General features: G+C 44.4%; 1 protein-coding gene across 2 annotated transcripts in view; it reads left to right on the top strand.

Moving 5' to 3' along the window:
* The window catches only part of TNFRSF19 (TNF receptor superfamily member 19), a 149,448-nt gene that overhangs the window by 71,327 nt on the left and 60,784 nt on the right, over positions 1-17,337 (top strand). For both annotated transcript variants that reach the window (XM_075337385.1, XM_075337386.1), the window contains exon 4: positions 13,462-13,640. In XM_075337385.1, coding sequence (XP_075193500.1) covers positions 13,462-13,640 — 179 coding nt within the window. The remainder of the gene's footprint in view (positions 1-13,461; positions 13,641-17,337) is intronic.

The raw sequence follows: 17,337 nt of genomic DNA, 5'->3' as shown, positions 1-17,337 counted from the left end.
ACAAATAAAATTAACAACTTCCTGACATGGATTCCGTAGACAGTCCAGCCAATTTGCGAGACCAGAAACATTTTTAAACACACAAAAACCTGATTTAAACAATAGATTGTTAGATTCTGATATTGGCTTCCCTTTAAATGGTCGACATACTAGATTTGTAGTGCAGTGGCTGCAACAAAAGATACGTGTGGTCAGGCAGAACGTTTTCCAGACATATCAGCTGATCACCTTTCTTTAGAGGCAGAGAACAGGTTCCCATGGCTAAAGTAATAATTTACAATACTAATACAGTGCCTACAAGTAGTATACAACCCCCTGCAGATTTAGCAGGTTTGATAAGATGCAAATAAGTTAGAGCCTGCAAACTTCAAACAAGAGCAGGATTTATTAACAGATGCATAAATCTTACAAACCAACAAGTTATGTTGCTCAGTTAAATTTTAATAAATTTTCAACATAAAAGTGTGGATCAATTATTATTCAACCCCTAGGTTTAATATTTTGTGGAATAACCCTTGTTTGCAATTACAGCTAATAATCGTCTTTTATAAGACCTGATCAGGCCGGCACAGGTCTCTGGAGTTATTTTGGCCCACTCCTCCTTGCAGATCTTCTCCAAGTTATCTAGGTTCTTTGGGTGTCTCATGTGGACTTTAATCTTGAGCTCCTTCCACAAGTTTTCAATTGGTTTAAGGTCAGGAGACTGACTAGGCCACTGCAACACCTTGATTTTTTTCCCTCTTGAACCAGGCCTTGGTTTTCTTGGCTGTGTGCTTTGGGTCATTGTCTTGTTGGAAGATGAAATGACGACCCATCTTAAGATCCTTGATGGAGGAGCGCAGGTTCTTGGCCAAAATCTCCAGGTAGGCCGTGCTATCCATCTTCCCATGGATGCGGACCAGATGGCCAGGCCCCTTGGCTGAGAAACAGCCCCACAGCATGATGCTGCCACCACAATGCTTGACTGTAGGGATGGTATTCTTGGGGTCGTATGCAGTGCCATCCAGTCTCCAAACGTCACGTGTGTGGTTGGCACCAAAGATCTCGATCTTGGTCTCATCAGACCAGAGAACCTTGAACCAGTCTGTCTCAGAGTCCTCCAAGTGATCATGAGCAAACTGTAGACGAGCCTTGACATGACGCTTTGAAAGTAAAGGTACCTTACGGGCTCGTCTGGAATGGAGACCATTGCGGTGGAGTACTTATGGTATTGACTGAAACCAATGTCCCCACTGCCATGAGATCTTCCCGGAGCTCCATCCTTGTTGTCCTTGGGTTAACCTTGACTCTTCAGACAAGCCTGGCCTCGGCACGGGTGGAAACTTTCAAAGGCTGTCCAGGCCGTGGAAGGCTAACAGTAGTTCCATAAGCCTTCCACTTCCGGATGATGCTCCCAACAGTGGAGACAGGTAGGCCCAACTCCTTGGAAAGGGTTTTGTACACCTTGCCAGCCTTGTGACCCTCCACGATCTTGTCTCTGATGGCCTTGGAATGCTCCTTTGTCTTTCCCATGTTGACCAAGTATGAGTGCTGTTCACAAGTTTGGGGAGGGTCTTAATTAGTCAGAAAAGGCTGGAAAAAAGAGATAATTAATCCAAACATGTGAAGCTCATTGTTCTTTGTGCCTGAAATACTTCTTAATACTTTAGGGGAACCAAACAGAATTCCTGTGGTTTGAGGGGTTGAATAATAAATGACCCTCTGAATAAACTTTTCACAATTTAAAAAAAAAATAAAAAAAAGAAATAACATTCTTTTTTGCTGCAGTGCATTTCACACTTCCAGGCTGATCTACAGTCCAAATGTCACAATGCCAAGTTAATTCCGAATGTGTAAACCTGCTAAATCTGCAGGGGGTTGAATACTACTTGTAGGCACTGTATATATTAGAGAAATGCTTAATCTGCTGAGGTTCTTCTAAGTGTTTGATTTCCCTACATCACCTCTACAGGAGAAATAAAGTATTACACATTTTCCATTGCAGATATTTGGCTCTCCCTGTAATCCATACATGTGTCAGGTCCTCCAGAGCGAGAGGTGCACTTTGTAGCTTTTCTTTACTTTGAGACCATGTTTCCCTGAAAATAGGACACTGTCTTATATTATTTTTTTCCCCCCGAAAAATGCCCTGGGGCTTATTTTGGGGGAATACAAGTTGGGGTTAAGTTTACCCCCCTCAAAAAGCAGAAACCCCTACCCCCAGGAGAATCAAACCAGACCCTGGATGTCTTTGTTGCTCCTAGGTCTTCAGCACATGCTCCCTGCAGGTTCTTGTCTTCTTCACAGTCGTCCGCCCCAGGTGCCGGCCAGCTGGCATTCACACACACCAGACACACACACACACACATACATACATACACACACACACATACATACACACACACACACACACACACACACACACACACACACACACACACACACACATACAGTTAGGTCCAGAAATATTTGGACAGTGACACAAGTTTTGTTATTTTTGCTGTTTACAAAAACATGTTCAGAAATACAATTATATATATAATATGGGCTGAAAGTGCACACTCCCAGCTGCAATATGAGAGTTTTCACATCCAAATCGGAGAAAGGGTTTAGGAATCATAGCTCTGTAATGCATAGCCTCCTCTTTTTCAAGGGACCAAAAGTAATTGGACAAGGGACTCTAAGGGCTGCAATTAACTCTGAAGGCGTCTCCCTCGTTAACCTGTAATCAATGAAGTAGTTAAAAGGTCTGGGGTTGATTACAGGTGTGTGGTTTTGCATTTGGAAGCTGTTGCTGTGACCAGACAACATGCGGTCTAAGGAACTCGCAATTGAGGTGAAGCAGAACATCCTGAGGCTGAAAAAAAAGAAAAAATCCATCAGAGAGATAGCAGACATGCTTGGAGTAGCAAAATCAACAGTTGGGTACATTCTGAGAAAAAAGGAATTGACTGGTGAGCTTGGGAACTCAAAAAGGCCTGGGCGTCCACGGATGATAACAGTGGTGGATGATCGCCGCATACTTTCTTTGGTGAAGAAGAACCCGTTCACAACATCAACTGAAGTCCAGAACACTCTCAGTGAAGTAGGTGTATCTGTCTCTAAGTCAACAGTAAAGAGAAGACTTCATGAAAGTAAATACAAAGGGTTCACATCTAGATGCAAACCATTCATCAATTCCAAAAATAGACAGGCCAGAGTTACATTTGCTGAAAAACACCTCATGAAGCCAGCTCAGTTCTGGAAAAGTATTCTATGGACAGATGAGACAAAGATCAACCTGTACCAGAATGATGGGAAGAAAAAAGTTTGGAGAAGAAAGGGAACGGCACATGATCCAAGGCACACCACATCCTCTGTAAAACATGGTGGAGGCAACGTGATGGCATGGGCATGCATGGCTTTCAATGGCACTGGGTAACTTGTGTTTATTGATGACATAACAGCAGACAAGAGTAGCTGGATGAATTCTGAAGTGTACCAGGATATACTTTCAGCCCAGATTCAGCCAAATACCGCAAAGTTGATCGGACGGCGCTTCATAGTACAGATGGACAATGACCCCAAGCATACAGCCAAAGCTACCCAGGAGGTCATGAGTGCAAAAAAGTGGAACATTCTGCAATGGCCAAGTCAATCACCAGATCTTAACCCAATTGAGCATGCATTTCACTTGCTCAAATCCAGACTTAAGACGGAAAGACCCACAAACAAGCAAGACCTGAAGGCTGCGGCTGTAAAGGCCTGGCAAAGCATTAAGAAGGAGGAAACCCAGCGTTTGGTGATGTCCATGGGTTCCAGACTTAAGGCAGTGATTGCCTCCAAAGGATTCGCAACAAAATATTGAAAATAAAAATATTTTGTTTGGGTTTGGTTTATTTGTCCAATTACTTTTGACCTCCTAAAATGTGGAGTGTTTGTAAAGAAATGTGTACAATTCCTACAATTTCTATCAGATATTTTTGTTCAAACCTTCAAATTAAACGTTACAATCTGCACTTGAATTCTGTTGTAGAGATTTCATTTCAAATCCAATGTGGTGGCATGCAGAGCCCAACTCGCGAAAATTGTGTCACTGTCCAAATATTTCTGGACCTAACTGTATACACACACATCCGGTAATGCCACACTGCTTCTGGCAGACAGGGACACCTGAGACTCTGTGAACGTGAGGACCTGCAGGGGAGTGCATCGAGGACCTGTGGTTAAATGCTTCAGTGCGTTCCACCACAGGTCCTCGATTTGTTCCATTGCATGTCTTCAGATTCCACAGCGTCCCAGGTAACCGGAGCAGTACGGTATCACTGGATGTATGTGTGTATATATGTGTTTGTGGTGTGTGTGCGTTCCACCGCAGGTCCTCGATGTGTTCCATTGCAGGTCCTCACATTCCACAGCGTCCCAAGCCACCGGAGCAGTACGGTATCACTGGATGTGTGAATAGATATATATATACATATATATAATGTGTGTGTTTGTAGTGTGTATGCATTCCACCCCACATCCTTGATGTGTTCCATCCCAGATCATCACATTCCACAGCGTCCCAGGTCACCATAGCAGTACTGTATCACTGGACGTGTGTGTGTGTGTGTGTGTGTGTGTGTGTGTGTGTGTGTGTATATACAGCGTGTGTATATATATATGGATGGATGGATGGATGGATGGATGGATGTGTGTGTTTGTGGTGTGTATGCGTTCCACCGCAGGTCCTCGATTTGTTCCACCTCAGGTCCTCTATTTGTTCCACCGCAGGTCCTCGATTTGTTCTACCTCAAGTCCTCGATTTGTTCCACCTCAAGTCCTCAATGCGGTCCACCACATGATTGCGGGGACTGTCTACTTTCTATTGGGGGTGTCTGCTTCATTTAATGAAGTGTCCTGCCATGTTCTTTAACTGGGCTTATTTTAAAACTTACTCCGAAAAGGCTGAAAATTCCTGCTAGGGCTTATTTTCAGGGGTAGGGCTTATTTTCGGAGAAACACGGTAGCTCACATTCCTGTAATAGGGAGCCCCATTATCAGAATTACTCTATAGAATAGTGTTTGATATTCCAAATCAGAAAATCCCATTAATGTTCCTAGCAGGCCTGTCTCGTGGCTAGATTACTTTTATAGGGGCTCTTTTACTTTGAAAGTAATATTTATATAATCGAAATGATTTTTCTGGCCTCTGTTCATCACAGGTAAAGAGTCTTTTACCAAAGCCAAGTAAATTCATTTTTGGATGCCAATATAGCGAAAGAGCATGAAGCGGCACCTCCGTTATACTAAACACTTGATCACAATCATCTCTTCCTCATTCCCTGTGTTACATAACACAAAAAGAAACCATCTTTTATTCTCCAATGCTTTTTTTTTTTTTTTTTGCAGCGGTAGAAAAGATGTGGACTTTAAGGAGCGATCCAGGGGGCATGACATTATGTACTGGGGCTTATTGCAGGTTTAGGATTTGGCAGTAACCTCAAACATCTGTTGAAGCAGAGATGAATAAAAATGTAGATGGTTTAGATTTACGGTCAGCTGGAGAGAGCACATCTCTGGAGCTGCAGAATTGGCTCTCAGTAAAAGAAAGAATGTGTCCATAAAAGTGCAATGACATAGATTCCTGTAAGACCAGTTACTTTTATGCGGGGATTGAATTTTCGCAGAATCTGTTTGGTTTTTTTCATACATTTTTTTTTCTTTACTTATAATTAAAGGGGTGTAAAGGGGTGGTCTGGTTAGAAAAATAATCACCTATCGTCAGGATACATACATATATACACCAGTTGTCAGAAAAAGGCAGGTTTATCCCTGTTGGTATGGAGTAGACCACCGCTCCACTCATTCTTTATGGGTCTGCTGGAGCGATGTACTTGGCTTTCTACAGCAGCCTCATAGGGAATGAATTGACCATGTGCACTAGCACTCCATTGTAATGGGGATAACAGTGCCTCATTTGTGTGATCAGTGAGGTGCCAGCAATTGGAGCCTCCTATCTAAAGGTTATCACTAGTGATGAGTGAGTACTGCCATGCTCGGGTGCTCGTAACCTGTGAGGAGTGAGCACTACCATGCTTGGTACTCGTAACTAGTGATGAGCGGGCACTGCCATGCTCAGGTGCTCGGTACTCATAACTAGTCATGAGTGAACACTACCATGCTCCAGTGCTCGGTATTCGTAACTAGTGATGAGCGGGCACTATCATGCTCAGGTGCTCAGTACTCGTAACTAATGATGAGTGGGCACTACCATGCTCAGGTGCTCAGTACTCGGAACTAGTGATGAGCGGGCACTGCCATGCTCAGGTGCTCGGTACTCATAACTAGTGATGAGTGAACACTACCATGCTCCAGTGCTCGGTATATGTAACTAGTGATGAGCGGGCACGATCATGCTCAGGTGCTCGGTACTCGTAACTAATGATGAGTGGGCACTACCATGCTCAGGTGTTCAGTACTCGGAACTAGTGATGAGCGAACACTACCATGCTTGGGAGCTCAGTACTCAGAACTAGTGATGTGCGAACACTACCATGCTTAGGTACTCAGTACTCGTAACTAGTGATGAGTGGGCACTACCATGCTCAGGTGCTCGGTACTCGTAACTAGTGATGAGCGATCCCTATGTGGCGCCCCTGACCTGGTCAGGCACCACTGAGTACTGCACCCATGCTGGGGACAGTACAGTACAGGTAATCCAGAAGGCTGACCGAGGTGTGACTACACAGGCGCATAGTGATCAGGTCTCACACATGTACCTATGAGAGGACCCCTGGGGATCCCAGGAGGGGGAAAAGCCTTCACCTCCACTGGAATAGTGGAGGGGGCCAAAAGCCTCCATCTCCTCTCAAGGGGTGTGGTAAGAGAGTCTGGTTGCTAGGTGGCGTAGGCAGGCACAAAAGGGAAAAGAGAAGGAGGAGTAAACAGTCTGTAGGAGTCTGCAGCAGAGTGTGGAGGAGTGAGGAGCAGGAAAGTGAAGCTCTGACAGGAGCAGCAGTGAAGGTCCCAGATGTGAGCCGGTTCAGAGCAGAGTCCAGGGAGCTCCGAGGAGAGCTGACCCCTTCCCCTGGGCTGCTGTAGTCTGACAGCGTCCGCGCAGTGGCTACCGACGGGGGAGAACGGTCACCTAGGAGTGCTACCCGAAACCCATCTCCAGCTAGAGAGAGAGAGCACAGAGTGGGAAGTAAGGAGACTGCTAGGGAGAACCAGGCCCAAACGGGCGGCAGATCCCGGAGCGGGGATAGATCCACCTTTCCCTGCTAAACCTGCCGGTGTGGGGCCCTCAAAGCCCACACCACAATACCACAAAAGCCGCAGCCACGTAGCCACAGTTAGGGCCCATAGCTCACAGGAGGCAAGCAGCTGGAGTGAGCTGGTCCAGGCCACAAGCAAACGGCAAACGAAGGGGAGTGAGGCTTCAGCAACTTCCCTGGGTGACCCCCATAGGGACTAAAAGTCGGGGTCACCCCAAACCACCAAGGGCTAAGGAAGGCGAGTTGGTAGTCACCACCAGAAGTCAGCCTGAAGGATACCTGGTTCCCGCCTGGTTCATCCCAGCTACGCCCGGGTTACTCACCCTGCCACCTGAAGTGAGTAAAAACCCTGAAAGACATTCTGCCTGTGTGGAGTTATTCTGCGCCTTGTGGTTCTACGCACCTACACAGGGCCCTGGGGCTTGCCTCACTCTCAGGAGGCTATTCCAACTAACTGCACTCACCATCAGCCCCAGGCGTCCCTCAACCTGCAGTGGCGGTCCCCACTGACCGCAATACTGAGAGTGGCGTCACGACAAGAAGAAGATCTCCTACCTGTGACAAGATCCAGCCGAGTGGAGTCCCTGAAGGTAATGCACCGACACAACACCTGTGGGGCTTCACACCTACCATGCTATAGTACCAAGTATAATGGAAGTCAATGGGGAACTCAAGCATTTCTTCTTGCTCATTACTAGTTATCATCACCTATTCTGTGGATAAGTGATAACTTGTTCCAATTGGAATAATCCCTTTAAGATTCATTGTTAACCCTAACATGAGTCATCTTCTGTTACCAAGGTATACAAATTCTTCTGTCCTGATAATCAGAGGTCGAGAATATCTCCATTATGGCTTCAATTGTGATTTGTCAGCCAGGTTTTAAAAGCTCTGTAGCTTTGCCACTGTATAATATTTCGAATCCTGGGAAAGGGGAGTAACGACCCCAATGAAAGCTGAAATGTCAGCCATATTGGTTATGTATTTCTCAGTGCTTATATAGCACCATCATATTCCATGTTCTATTGTCGTAAACGAATGTAAAAGACTAAGGGCCGCTCTACACGCTACGACACCGCTAAAGCGATGTCGTTGGGGTCACGGAATTTGTGACAAACATCCGGCCGCGTTAGCGATGTTGTTGCGTGTGACACCTATAAGCGATTTTGAAGCGTTGCAAAAACGTTCAAAATCACTAATGGGTGACATGGGGGACCCTTCCCAATTATCATTGCAGGTGTGATGTTGTTCGTCGTTCCTGCGGCAGTACACATCGCTATGTGTGACACTGCAGGGACGAGGAACATCTCCTTACCTGCGTCCACCGGCAATAAGGAAGGAGGTGGGCGGGATGTTACGTCCCGCTCATCTCTGCCCCTCCTCTTCTATTGGCCGGCTGCTTAGTGACGTCGCGGAGACGCCGAACGCACCTCCCCCTTGCAGGAGGGATTGTACGGCAGTCACAGCGACGTCGCTGAACAGGTATGTGCGTGTGACGCTGCCGTAGCGATAATGTTCGCTACGGCAGCTATCACCACATATCGGCCGTACGACGGGGACGGGTGCTATCACGCTCGACATCGCCAGAAAATGCTAGCGATATCGCAGCATGTAAAGCAGCCCTAAGGTTAGGGTCTGGGGTCAGAATACTAGGAGGATAGCTGAGTAAAGCAAAGGGGCAAGGCAAATGAATGGTCAGAGGTGAAAATTTCTAGCAACAATGGATTAAAACAAAGCACACAGATAACCAAGGCCAATATGCACCAATGAGGAAATGCTATGACTGGCAGCGATCTGGGACTGACTTCTCAGCTAAGTAGCTGGACTATCACTCATTGTCGTAATAAAATGGACGATTCTAAGCCGAGAAAATTAAACACTGAGGCGTCACGTATAAATTGGACAAGTGCAATGTGGGAAAATTTTCTGTTGCACTCAGACCAATGTCATTTAATGAGTTAGAGCAAATCTGCGAGATTTTTCTCATGCCAAATCATCACGAGAGAAAAATCGCTGCATGCTGTGATTGGCAGCCTGTCTCCGATCACGCACCCATACAAGTCTATGGGTGAAACTTCAGATGACATCTGAGTGCACTCCAGTATACACAAAGACTGGCAATGAAAAATATGGAGAAGTTACGGTAACCTCTGCAGCTTCTTCTCGCCCTCCTTTCTACATAGAATCTTATAAAAACCAACTGTCATCTCCTATGTCAGATATATAAAAATCTCTATTCACTGAACACAGATTTTACCCATAAATTGAGAATTTTGAGAATAAAAGATCAGTCCAGGAGAAGGAGAAAGAAGCCAATTTGTCTGATAAGAAATATTACAAAGCTGCTTATCTTCATGTGCACTATTGATGTATCCCATATAAATTAAAACTACCATCAGACTTTAACACTAGAAGTCCCAGAAATTTCGAGCTCCCTGGGTTCCAAAGGTAGAAATGTTAAATGACCCCTCTCTGGGACTTCTAGTGTTAAATAGCATAGTTTTATAGATAGTGTGTATTTTGGTAGAGATCACTGTGGATGGTAAATGGGGTCTAAATATTGTCCCTATGACACAACTGAACAAGTACAAAAAGTGTTATCATAGGCATCTCAGAATAGTAGAACAGCATACAATTGCCAAAGACGTAAGCTGTTTTAACTTTTTGCCATTTTACATGTAGCACAACAAGACGTTCTCCAGACAATTTTTATGTAAAAAAAAAAATGTTAGCATTTTTTTTCCAATTTTTTTGTGCAATTTGCGAGCTCTTTCTTTATTTTAAGACGGCCCTGTGTCTTTACCTCATTGTCCCACTTGATGAGCTTTGCTGTGAGGGGTGAGCTCTACAGGACACTTTTTTGGCAATGCACTGAGAAAGGTGTGGTCTCTTCACATGGGTGAAGTGGAATGCCCGTGTGTGTGTGTGTGTGTGTGTGTGTGTGTGTGTGTGTGTGTGAGCCTGTATGAGTGTTTGGGTGTATGCCTGTGTATGTGAGCCTGTATGTGTGTGTTAGAGCCTCTGTGCGCCTGTGTATGTGTGATCCTGTGTATGTGTGTGCGCGCATGTGTGTGTGTGTACCTGTGTATGTGTGTGCGCGCCTGTGTGTGTGTGTGAGCCTGTATGAGTGTTTGGGTGTATGCCTGTGTATATGAGCCTGTATGTGTGTGTTAGAGCCTCTGTGCGCCTGTGTATGTGTGATCCTGTGTATGTGTGTGCGCGCATGTGTGTGTGTGTGTACCTGTGTATGTGTGTGCGCGCCTGTGTGTGTGTGTGTGTGATAGAGGCTGTGCGGTTCCTGCTCGTTCACATCACTGGCTTCATTAGAGCAGGATACCTCTCTGAGCTCCGCCATAAGCCGCTGATAATGGAGCGGTGGGAGCCCTTGAAAACTCTTTTATCATTCAAATGCCCCCTGCTTTCTCAAACCCAGTGCAGGGCTAGCTGTGGCTATAGGAGTAAGGGAGATTATTAGCGCTGAAAAACACATTGCAGGCTGCTGGAAAACCCTTTGTTTCTGACACACACTGTGATCATTAAGACTCTAGATCTTGGTCTACAGAGAAAACCAATTAAGTCCCCCCCTCGTCCCTTCTTCATGTATGCAACACCACCTGTCTGCACCCGCAGTATGGGCCCTTCTGCCATTTACAGTATTTCCAAAACTTGGGAAACAACTTTGCTTCCAAGAAAACTTTGCTCAAACAGTGGATTAAACAACATTTTTAGAAATCCCTTGTAAATATAGACCCTGTGCCCTATGTCTTCATTGTCTGTTTGATTTTTTTTTCCCATAGAGACAACCTTATTTCTTGTTCTTATAGTTTACCCAGCGGTTGTCTAAATTTGTCTTAGTTCACTGCCATACCCATCTCCCATGTTCTACCTTCTCCCAACACCAGAACAGTTCAGGAGCATGGCAGCTAGAGTGACACCGACAACCTTTTTGGAACTTTTAAGGCTATGTGCACACAGAGTTTTTCGATAAGTTTTTGGAGCAGAATCTCCAAATTCTTCAAAATCAAAACTTCTGAAAAACTTTGAGTTTCTGCTCCGAAGAGTCTTTCTGCAGAGTTTTTAGAACAAAAACTGGCTATGTACACTCGGAGTGATTGCTGAGCAGAACATTCAAGTTTTTGAGGAGTTTTGACTTTTTAAGGAGGATGTGGAGAGTTTCCACTCAGTTTTAGCTCCGTCTCCTCGAAAAACTGGACGCATGTAGCTTAAAGGAGGATTCCAATCATAATACTACAGTTGAGCAAAAATATTCACAGCACCCTGGTTCAGATGTGATGTTGATAGGCCAGAGCTCTGCATATCTCTTACACAGGAGTGCTACATATACACACTCAGCTGTACTTCATATACACATACAGCTGTGCTACATATACATACACAGCTTTGATACACATGCACACACAACTCTGCAACATATGCACACACAGCTCTGCTAACACATGCACACTCAGCTTTGCTACATATGCACACAGAGCTCTGCTACATATACACACCCAGCTGTGCTACATATACATACACAGCTCTGCTACATATATGCACAAAGCTCTGTTACATATGGAAACACAGCTGTGCTCCATATATGCATACATCACTGTTACATATACACACACAGCTGTGCTACTTATATACACACAGCTGTGCTACATATACACACACACAGCTGTGCCATATATATACACACACACACACAGCTGTGCTACATATACACACACACAGCTGTGCTACATATACACACACAGCTGTGCTACATATACACACAAACACAGCTGTGCTACATATACACACACACACACAGCTGTGCTACATATACACACACACAGCTGTGCTACATATACACACACACAGCTGTGCTACATATACACACACACACACAGCTGTGCTACATATACACACACACAGCTGTGCTACATATACACACACACACAGCTGTGCTACATATACACACACAGCTGTGCTACATATAAACACACACAGCTGTGCTACATATACACACACAGCTCTGCTACGTGTCCACACACAGCTCTGCTACGTGTCCACACACAGCTCTGCTACCTACACAACTCTGCTACATATACACACATAGCTCTGCTATATTTACACACACAAAATTATTGAACCAAAGCACATCTCGCATCAAAATCAACGCCACTCCATAAGGCACATGAAAGGAAAAAGAACTGGAGCATATGACATGGCATATCACGATGTACAGCCCAATCAGCGTCAGACCATTAAATCAGGGCAGGGGTACCAAAACGCAGCCAGTCACCCAGAAAGAGTTAAGTAACAGTCCCAGAACTTACAGGGAAGTATAATAAACAGGGACCAAGAGAAATAGGTAAATATTCATAAGTGGCCAGCGGGTATGGCGCCCCTATCCTGACATGGTATATCAGGATGTACAGCCCAATCAGCGTCAGACCATTGAACCAGGGCAGGGGCACCAAAACACAGCCAGTCACATGAAAAAAATTGAGTAATAGTCCCAGAACTTACACATAATGATGAAGGTGGTCACCAAAGCATCCCACACCAGAAGAGAGGAGCCTTCCTACGCGCGTTTCGCAACACGAGTTATGTCTGGCTTCATCAGGGAAGGTGCCATACCTGCTGGCCACTTATGAATATTTACCTATTTCTCCTGGTCCCTGTCTAATTTACTTCCCCTTACTAGGGTGGTTTTCACCTCAGCTCCCCATACTTTTTGTGGTTATTCACCTTTGTTCTTCAATAGCACTTTTCATACATGTAACAATTGAAACCTACTTTTAATATTGATGTACAATAAAGTTTTGGATGTTTTATAAGCAGCCCTTTGAATGCTCCAGTTCTTTTTCCTTTCATATATTTACACACAGCTGTGCTACATAGACACAAACAGTTCTGCTACGTATACTCGCACAGCTCTGCTATATCAGCACTCGCCTAGCTGCTGGCATCCCTGGCACTGCATCGGATTAGTATGCCCAACACTGTGTCATTCATGATTCGTGCCACACTATAGCAATCTAATGAGGCCTGGTAATCCGAAGAGGCGCCAGAGATGCCAGCAAGTAGGCGTTTTGCAGGGCTCCGGTTTGGCGGCCACAGACTAATGACACAACAGTTGGATCAGTTTCCTGCAAGTCTTTAAGCTTAACTCAAATAATACAGAAAATTATGGATCATGGACCAAATAGAATAGATTTTCTTTTAGTTATCATGGCTCTTCTTTTTTTTTTTTTAGGAATGCGGCTTTGGATTCGGAGAGGACGCACATTGTTTACCATGTCGGCCTAATAGGTTTAAGGAAGATTGGGGTTTCCAGAAATGCAAGACTTGCCTAGACTGTGCATCTGTCAACCGCTACCAGAAAGCCAACTGCACACCGACCGGGAATGCCGCGTGTGGAGAATGCTTACCAGGGTAGGAAGCACCGTATATTCATACTATATATCCTCTGCTCATGTATGCATTATAATATTGTACAACCTACAGGGATCAGTTGCTGTCTATCAGATGCAGCAGAACAGAATTTATCTCTGATCAGTCAGGGGTTCTTCTGTTATTCTATATGCAGACTTTTGAGCTGGTCATGATGCCCTGGACCTGAGCGTACAGGAAGGGTGCTGTAGTTGAATAATATGAGACAATCACAGTTTTCGAAAATGTTAAAGGGAACAAACCACCTGGTTTTTGTCCTATAAACTAATGGCAGTGCCATAATAGCGCTAGGATGCTGAATAAAGTCATACCTTTAGTTGAGAAATCCGAGACTTGTTTGCAGAATAGTCCATGTTCAAACCTTCAGAAATTATGTATGTAATTGGTGAAGTGGCTTGAGCACCGCGGCTTTGCTTTGAGGGTTGGATCCTCTGTGATGATTCCTCCTCCTGCATTGCTTCCTTATCTTCATTTAAATTTTGCTCCCCACAGCCATTGCTGCTATTAACGGCGCATGCGCATCGCTATTGCTATTGTCACCTTGTCTTCAATAAAATGGCACTGGAGTCAGTACATGCGCATACTGCGATCTCCGGTGCCAATTTACTGAGGTCATTGTAGAAACTAATATGAATGGCAGCGGCACATGCGCTGCTAAAAAAAAAAAGCAAAAATTAAATCTGCGCATGCGCCGACGCTCATATTAATTTCCTTAGTGTCTTCAATAAAATGCACCGGAGATCGTGGTACATGAATATGACTATGCCGGTGCCATTTTATTGAAGACAACATCACACTAGTAATGTGCGTGCGCCGCCAACATTGGTAATGCTGGCGGGAGCACAAAGTTTAAATGAAAAAAAGGAGGCAAGGTAGGAGGAGGCATGATAGCAGATCACCCGACCCACAAAGTCTCGCCTCGATGCTCAAGCCGCTGCACTAGTGATGTCATTTCTGAAGGTTTGAACAAGGATTATTCTGCCAACGAGCCTCGAATTTCTCAACTAAAGTTATCATTTTAATCAGCATCCTAGCGCCATTATGGCACTGCCTCTAGTTTATAGGGCAAAAACCTGGTGGTTTGTTCCCTTTAAAAGTGTTGTCCATTTTTCACAATCTTTAAAACAACTCAGAATAAATTAAAACAATCGAAAAACAATTCTAAACCTCACTGATTTCCCCCTCAAGCCTCTCTCCTTGTAACATTGCCCCCCCCCCCACACACACACCCTCCGCTAGTTTTTACTTTCTGCTGCAGCCAATAAAACGTGCCCTTACATAATATGACGGCGACACTCATCTATTTGGCACCTGAGCTTTCTTAGATCTGTCCCCCATTTTTTTTGTAGAGGGGGTACGGGGTGATCGTCCTTTTTTAGATATAATACCTTATTTTGACAAGCGTAGGTCAATTAAATACAGCTTAGATGGGCTCAGTGGCCGCTCATTAGCCCCGCTGCATTTCAATGGCCCGCTGTAGAGGTCTGTCTATAGTAAGTGCATTCCCCTCATGGTACGGAGCTGCTAAGCATCACCCTCTTCACACTGGAGAGGGACGAAATATTTTTCTAATGAATTAAAAACGGGAACTCTCAATTAAAGCGAGGAACTCGTCCTGAATTCTTAATCCCATCTGCTTTTGTGTCGTATTTAGGCCTCTCTTTCGCGGCCTTCTCTGCCCCGGGTATTACAGAATAGAGACATACGGGAGGAGTCGTCAGCCCTCAGTACGTGCTCTCCTCATCGTGCAGCAATGATGCGAGTTATATAGAAGTGGATGAAACTGTTGTAGGTTACATGTCCATGAAATCAGCTTTGAGTAACGCACTTAAAATCTTTTCCTGCCCTTTATTGAGTTAGTAAATCCTGGTTTAGAAAAAAAATATCTAACTGAAATGTGTCATTTACATTGTACTTGAATAATTAAAACCAGATACTGATTAAAAAAATGTAATCTAAAGTATATTTTCTATTGTATTTCCTATACCTGATTATGGTGGCGGTCAACTTACTTGAACTTGTGTTTGTCATTTAGTCCTCATCTAATTGTTAATCTGAAGTCGAAAGTAATTTTCCTACACCCATATCTAGAAGCAAAACTATTTTCTATTATACTTGCATTAAAAATTCCCTACCATTCCCTAACTACACTATCTAACTGCTTTTCCATTTTTTTCCCCCTACTTTCTCTCTGATGACGTTTTGTTTGAGAATCCCAGTGCATTCTGGGATACTGAAATGAAGTGTCATCAGGGGCAGAGGTTGTGGTCACTGCTGCAGCCTCTGGCCTTACCTGAAATTAAGCTTTATCAGTGACGTTTGTTTCAGGGGCTGGGCTAGTGCCTACATGCTGTGCCCTGCATGATAAGCGCAGTTAAAGCGCGCTTTGTTTTGCCGACTCAGATCCGCAGTAACAAGCCGGTAGGAAAGCATGGTCAGAATACCCGCCGGTTAGAGACCAGTGTTGCCCCCACAAGTGACCTCACTGGTCTCTGCAAGCTGGGTATTCTGACAATGAGCACTGCTGCCTGGCTCGTTACTACTGATCTGATCCAACAACAGAGTGCACTGTCATTGTGCACATTGCACAACACGAAGGGACTGACCCAGCCCCTAAAACAAGTGTCACTGATGACGCTTCGTTTCATGGAGGGAGGAAGAAGCTGTGGCACTGACCACAGCCCCTGCCCACCAATGATGCTTCCTTTACGTATCCCAGCATGTACTGTGGTTCTCAAACAAACCATGATCAAAATGGAAGTGAAAAAAAAAGAAAATCAGTTTGTGTATTTAGGGAAGAAGAGGGAATTTTTAATGCAAGTATATTAGAAAATAGTTTTGATTATGGCACTAAATAGGGATTTAGGAGGAAAATACTTTGGACTTCGGACCACCCTTTTAAGATATCTGTTAAACACACAATGCACAAACTGACCAGGGGTCTCCTGACCTGAACTTGTCAGCCCCTCAAGCATGTATGAGGCTGTTGAGTTCTGACCTTGAGACCTGCAAACAATCCTTACATCACGGTTCACACTCTCAAAAGTCACTGACTTCATAGCAACAACATAGACCATGGGAAACAATAGTCTGAAGTTGTTCATTGAATTCCATAGGAGAGGTTTCTAGGCATGCTTTGTGATCTGTGCAGAGGTCATTGTGCAGGGAGGTGGGAGGAGGTGAGCTGTGACATAACTTATTCAGAATGGTACATCCTGTATTATTTTTGTAGAGGTCTTAACTTTATAATCCTGTGTGATAACGAGACCGCGGAGGAGTGACCTCTACAGAACAGGCAAAATTACCCTAGTATTAGGCTTAGAGGGTTGTTAATAAAAAATATAATATTATAACCAAACCATTTATAAAAAAAAGAAAAGAAAATCTTACTTAGATGAGTTAGTTAAAGGGGTTAATAGATGAATGTTAAAGGGGTCTCCAGGGGCTTGTGTGACATTGTTATTGCACATGAGCATTGCAGCTAATCCATTGCTTCTATTGGATAGCTCTCACTACTTCCGCTTGTCTGAGGTTCGTCCATTAAGTGGAAGAAGAGAGAGCGCAGCAGCCCAAAAATGCCCTCTGATTGGCTGCATGGGTCATCAGGCATAACAGTGTCACCGGAGACCCCTTTAACATTCATTATTAACCTACAATTTGGCCACCAACCATAACAAGC

This window comes from Anomaloglossus baeobatrachus, chromosome 2 (genome assembly GCF_048569485.1).
Source record: "Anomaloglossus baeobatrachus isolate aAnoBae1 chromosome 2, aAnoBae1.hap1, whole genome shotgun sequence".
In the NCBI taxonomy this organism is placed as follows: Eukaryota; Metazoa; Chordata; class Amphibia; order Anura; family Aromobatidae; genus Anomaloglossus; species Anomaloglossus baeobatrachus.
This window is presented reverse-complemented; position numbering and strand designations above follow the sequence as displayed.